Source organism: Glycine max, chromosome 14, assembly GCF_000004515.6.
Source record: "Glycine max cultivar Williams 82 chromosome 14, Glycine_max_v4.0, whole genome shotgun sequence".
Classification (NCBI taxonomy): domain Eukaryota; kingdom Viridiplantae; phylum Streptophyta; class Magnoliopsida; order Fabales; family Fabaceae; genus Glycine; species Glycine max.
This window is the reverse complement of record NC_038250.2, coordinates 28,801,755-28,807,448: the sequence shown is the minus strand read 5'-3', so window position 1 is coordinate 28,807,448 and position 5,694 is coordinate 28,801,755. Positions and strand designations below refer to the sequence as shown.

General features: G+C 35.1%; 1 protein-coding gene and 1 pseudogene across 1 annotated transcript; one reads left to right on the top strand and one right to left on the bottom strand.

The window, feature by feature from the left end:
* Positions 1-1,298: 1,298 nt before the first annotated feature.
* LOC112997623 (wall-associated receptor kinase 4-like) lies at positions 1,299-2,302 on the top strand (annotated as a pseudogene).
* A 427-nt stretch (positions 2,303-2,729) lies between these two features.
* Positions 2,730-5,289, bottom strand: LOC100778176 (acetyltransferase At1g77540-like). Its single transcript, NM_001254367.3, has 2 exons — positions 4,957-5,289; positions 2,730-3,375 (listed from the first exon to the last, which is right to left on the bottom strand). The coding sequence occupies exons 1-2, from the start codon at positions 5,236-5,238 to the stop codon at positions 3,304-3,306; spliced, it is 354 nt and encodes a 117-aa protein (NP_001241296.1). The 5' UTR covers positions 5,239-5,289; the 3' UTR covers positions 2,730-3,303.
* Between the last annotated feature and the right edge of the window lie 405 nt (positions 5,290-5,694).

Below are 5,694 nucleotides of genomic sequence, written 5' to 3'. Positions count from 1 at the left end.
TCCGGGAGATCCTAGCAGCCATTATGCAAGAACATGCTGACAGTAGAGTTTAGCTTACTGTTAAGGTGAGAAGGCAGCCCAATATTCTCACAAATGGGTTTAAAGAGCCATTTCATAGTCCAAAAACTTATAGATTCACCATTGCCGACCAACCAAGAGCTATTGTTGATAGCTGTTGCAGTCTTCCTCTTGTCAACTTGACCAGACCAAATGAAATTCCTTATATTCTTGTCAACCTCTTTCAATAAAAACCAGGGCAAGGGTAAATCAGGAAACTGTAGATTAAACATACCTTGAATATTAGAGTTCACTAATTTCACCCTCCTCATGATGGATAAAAAGAGACCCTTCCAAGAAACTAATTTCAATATGATTCTGTCAGCAATGGGCTGCAGGTGAATCTTCCTGGGTTTAACTTTAAAGACAGGGACTCCCAAGTAGTAAAAGGGTAACTGAGATAAAACACCAGCATTGAAACATATAGGAGCTCTGCTGTGGAACAGATTCTGCTTTGAGAAATATTCCTTGTGAAGATCATTTACTGGACTAGGTCCTTTAATTTTTCCTTTTTCTTCTTGTTTGATCACAATGAAGATCTCTTACTAGACTAAGTCCCGTGGTTTTTCCTTGCTCACATTGAGTAGGTTTTTTTGCATAAAAGTTATTGGTGTTATTCTTCTACTTTCTACTCTTATTTTTGCTTCTGCATAGAGTCTGTAGGAGGGAATTTGATCTGTTAATTCCCCGCAAGATTCGCTGAGATGTGTACAATAATGCTTTTGTAAAGTGATATTGTCACATAGGGATATTATCTGTGGCAGATATCCATCAAGAACGTCTAGCATTAGAGTCACGCTGCCTTAAAGGACTCAAAGGGAGATCACAAAGTGTTAATGGTTGTAGATGAAGGATTTTCACATGACAGGTTGACTTTGGTTTCAAAACACCAGGACCTTAGGGAGTATCACATAATGGATAAGAATATGTCACTACACGCCATTTGGTTTACAAAATTTAAATTTTTTATATTGATCTTGTTGACTTTGGTTTCAAGAATGATTACTTAAGATATATAGATATGGGTAGGTTATTAAATTACTTTGATACGTTTCAGCCATACTTCAATGCAGGTGCATGTAAAGCATTCATAGCTCTGCTGGTAATTTCCTGGTTATTCCTAATATATCATAAAAGGAAACTTATTAAACAAAGAAAAACATTCTTTCGGAAAAATGGTGGTTTCATTTTGCAACAACGGCTCGCTACACATCAAGAAACCCCCCCAAATTGCACAATTTTTTACAGCAGACGAGCTAAAGAAGGCCACCAACAACTATGATGAAAAGGTCAACCATTGGCAGCGGAGGTTATGGTACTGTTTTCAAAGGAATCCTTGCAAATAACAAGGTTGTGGCCATCAAAAAGTTCAAAGTAGTGGATCATAACCAAGTTGAGCAATTCATTAATGAGGTGGTTATTCTATCCCAAATCAACCATAGAAATGTGGTGAAACTCTTGGTTTGTTGTTTAGACACTGAAGTCCCATTACTGGTTTATGAATTTGTTAAGAAAGGTACCCTTTTCCCATCATTTGCATGATGAAAAATAAATTGAGAGTTGTATCTTGGAAGACTTGTCTAAGAATAGCAATAGAAGCAGCAGGAGCTCTATCATATTTGCACTTTGATGCCTCCACATCTATAATCCATAGAGATGTCAAGAATGCCAACATTCTATTAGATGAAAATTATACACCAAAAGTGTCATATTTTGGAGCTTCAAGATTGGTTCCAATTGATCAAGTAGAATTAGCCTCATTGGGACAAGGAACTTTTGGTTACGTAGACCCAGAGTACATGCAAACAAGCCGATTAACTAAAAAGAGTGATGTTTATAGTTTTGGAGTAGTGCCTGTAGAGCTACTCACAGGACAAAAAGCACCTTCATTTCAGAGGTCAGAAGAAGAAAAAAGTCTAGCTGTGCTTTTTCTCTCCCACTTTAAAAAAAAAAACACTTGTTTAACATTGTTGAAATTGGTCTTCTGACTAAAGAAAATAAGGAGATCAAGAAAGTTGCTATACTTGCAAGCAAGTGCTTGAACCTTAAAGGAGAAGAGAGACCTAGCATGAAGGAAGTAGCAATGGAGCTTGAGGGGACAAGGGTAACAGAGAATCACCCATCCAATACTAACCTTGATTTGGAGGAGGCACAATGCTTGAATGGCAATAGCAATGGCGATAGAAGTCCTTGGTGTGACAATATAATTGAGCAAGTACGAGTTGTCTTACATGTCCCACGTTGATTGATAATGGCTTGACAACATGTTATATGTTTAAATAAATCTTATGAACTTTACAGTGTTTGAGTTTGTAGTGTTTATCCTTTCCTGTATTATGTTTTATGGTCAATTTATTTTCCAACATTTGAGGAAGTTCATTTTCTTTATCTTAATATATGGAATCCTAACTTCCTAGTTTTGAATCAATCATTTCAAATTCTTTTATTACATAAATAAACCATGATTTTATTTTGCACGATTAATTGTTGTATATTGAATCTAGCATTGAAGTTCAACATTTCAATTATTTTAATAACAATTAAATATAATGAACACTCCTTAACATTTATTTTAAGAAGAAGAAGAAGACTAATTGAGTCATAAACCCATAGGGGAATGTTGAGTTCGTTTGTTAGTTCATGCACTATATATGACCATTGAGCAATTCCGGATTACCCCAAAGTAAGTTCTATTCATCGATTTGTATTGCCCCACTTTTTTTTTTTTTTTTTTGCGGTCAGCAAATAGCATCATATGTATAACTGAAGGGTACAAGGGGCACCCAATCCCATTTACAACAAAGGTTTTCAACCAGGTCCCCCAACTCAAGCCGCATGCTGCTGGTTGTTCAGTATTTAAAATGACCTCAACATCATAATAGAGAATAACCAAACCTACACAGAGCAGCAACTATACATAAAACAAAAAACTTTCACACTCGACATCCCACGGGTAGCTATTTGGCATATAAGATTGCACTTGTAAGTCACAATCACAACAGACAAATTGTACTTGGTTCCAGGCCATGTTCAGTATGTTTTGCGTTTTGCCATAAGTAATAATGCACTAAGGCAAGTAACAATCATAAGTTTTTTTTTATAAATGGGAAGTTATATATTACAAGAAAACACTGTTGGAGGCTAAGTACATGTATTATTTAGCAACAGAGCCAATTAACAATATGTGACCAGGTATTACCGTTCAAATGGTTACTCAGAAGAAGCACAGATAGGAGCTTGGTGAGCTCAGATATTAGATTTGCCGCCCTCTGTGTACACAACAGAATTCCAAGACGGGTTCCGGGGAAGAAATGTGTCCTGCCAAGTGCCAACAGTAGAAATTGTTACAACAGTAAAAGGCAAAGAACATAACCCATTGAGAGAAAAAAATACTGAAAAGATGGTCAAGAGCAAAGTGCAAAATGTTGCTGAAACCAGAACTTAAAAAGATTCTGCCAGATTTTAAGTCTGCTGTATATTGTGTCAATGGTGCTCTAGCATAGACAGGTAAGAAAGTCACAATTTTGGCAAATTGCAGGTAGCCATGGGATATAATAAAGATGAAGATGATAGATTGAAAGACATAATAGGTTAAAAGCATTTAGAATTAAAATCGGTGAAAGTAAAAACATCTAGATTAATTCATGGAAGGAAGGATCATAAAAATTATGCCAGATAACTCAGCACAAAAACTGGTGAAAAATCATAGACAAGACTTTACTAAAGCCAAGTGAGCATTTGATCCTTAGTTGCACTTCAGGTTTAGGGGTTAATAGGTTCCTATTTGAGACTAATTATCATAGTATTTACCCCTAAATTCTCCAATACTGTAAAATACTTTTCTAAACACAATCAAACAGGCTTAGCTCTGGCTATTGATTCAACCATTTAAATTTCACAAATAACCTTAAGAAGGAGAAGTCTTAGGGGACTTTAAACAAAGTTTATACTTAGGTTAGGAAAGGATACAAACTGAGCTTCCTGTTATATTTAAGGAGTTGACTTTAATCCCAGCAAGCTATTTGTTGTCTTGTTCTAATAATCACAAGCTAATCAACCATCAGGTGGTATGAGGTATCTTATGCGTGCAGGTTCTGATATGACCACTTCACAGCCAACAAATACAGCAGCACAGTAATTCATTATGCTGGAGCTAAACTTTAGAGCCTAATGCTTTGCTCCCTAAAAAGCAGTGTGGTTTGGGCATAATTAAGCTCATAATTGAGATTGCTTCTATTCAAAACAAATCTTAGAACCCACAACTGATTATGTTTACATGTCCAGACAGAGACAATAATTTGCTGCTAGGATTCCTCAACCCTGCCATTCAAGTTCATTCAATTTCAACTATAGAATTCTTAGAATTTGGATTTTTGGCCTAACTCAACCCTACAAAATCGGCTTGTAAGGTGAGTAATAGTATGGCCTCCTCACTTATACACACAAATTTGACCATATCACCAGTCAACGTGGAATCTCCAACAAGAATCAAGAAAACCATCAAGCGTAATTGGAGAATACAGATTCGAGGAGGAATATCGACAAAACGCAAAGCGATAAACCTATATATATATATATATATATATATATATATATATATATATATATATATATATATATATATATATATATATATATATATATATATATATATATTCCAAGTGGACAACAATTTCCTATCGAGGGGAAGCTGAATACTAAAGTGAAGGACATGAAAACTTGCCTAATTCCTAGCTCCTACCACTAAGAATAGGGGTAAATGATGCAGATAAGACTACTTATAAGTTGTAACCTTCTCATACCATAATAGCAATGATGTTTTGAAAACAAAACGAGAAAGATACAAAGCAAACAAAACAAGAAGAAAATGGGTCTAAGCACAAAAATGTTGGTCCTTACAGAGACATAGGAGCAGGTGGGGATGATGGATAGCGAGTGAGATTGGGCGTGCTGAAAGGCGGCGACGCAGAGGTGGGAAGCCAAGCCAAGGCCTCTCTTGGAAGGGGGCACGAAAGTGTGGATCAAATCCATGACCATGACCTTCCCTTTTTCTTTCAGGGCGTACTCTACGAACGCCTCCTTGTCCTGCGTCTCGAACCTCTGCTGCGCTTCGTTCCACACGATCTTATTACCATCACCATCACCAACACCCTCTGCTTCTCTTTTGCTCCTAGTCGCCATTTCGCCACTCTCTGCAGTTTTAGGATGGTTTTCTGTAAATGTAAAATAAGTTCTTTTTATAAAAGATTTTTTTTAATAAATAGATAGATTTGTTTCTCAAAATAAATAAAAAATAATTTCTTTTAAATAGATCATAGACAAACATAATAAAAATATAAAATTATTTATTTTATTAAAATAAATATTTTTTAAAAGAAATAAATTTAAACAAACATTTTGTTTTATCTTATTTTATCTTGATCTTATTGACACTTAATTTTTTTTAATAATTAATTATTTAATTTTTTTTTATAATGTCAGAGTAAATGAATGTCAACAAAAACATTAAATTGTAGATTCTTATTCAAAAACTTGTACTTATCATTTAAATCATTAGAAACGTGTAAGTATGTAACATGACTAATCCGATAACAAAAATTTCATAAAAAAATTAGAGTACATTATCATGAGACAGGT

Coding starts and splice junctions, on each gene's coding strand:
- LOC100778176 (NM_001254367.3), bottom strand. CDS start 5,238: ATGGCGACTAGGAGCAAAAGAGAAGCAGAGGGTGTTGGTGATGGTGAT. Junction 3,376..4,956: donor CCACCTGCTCCTATGTCTCT/GTAAGGACCAAC, acceptor GGCACTTGGCAG/GACACATTTCTTCCCCGGAA.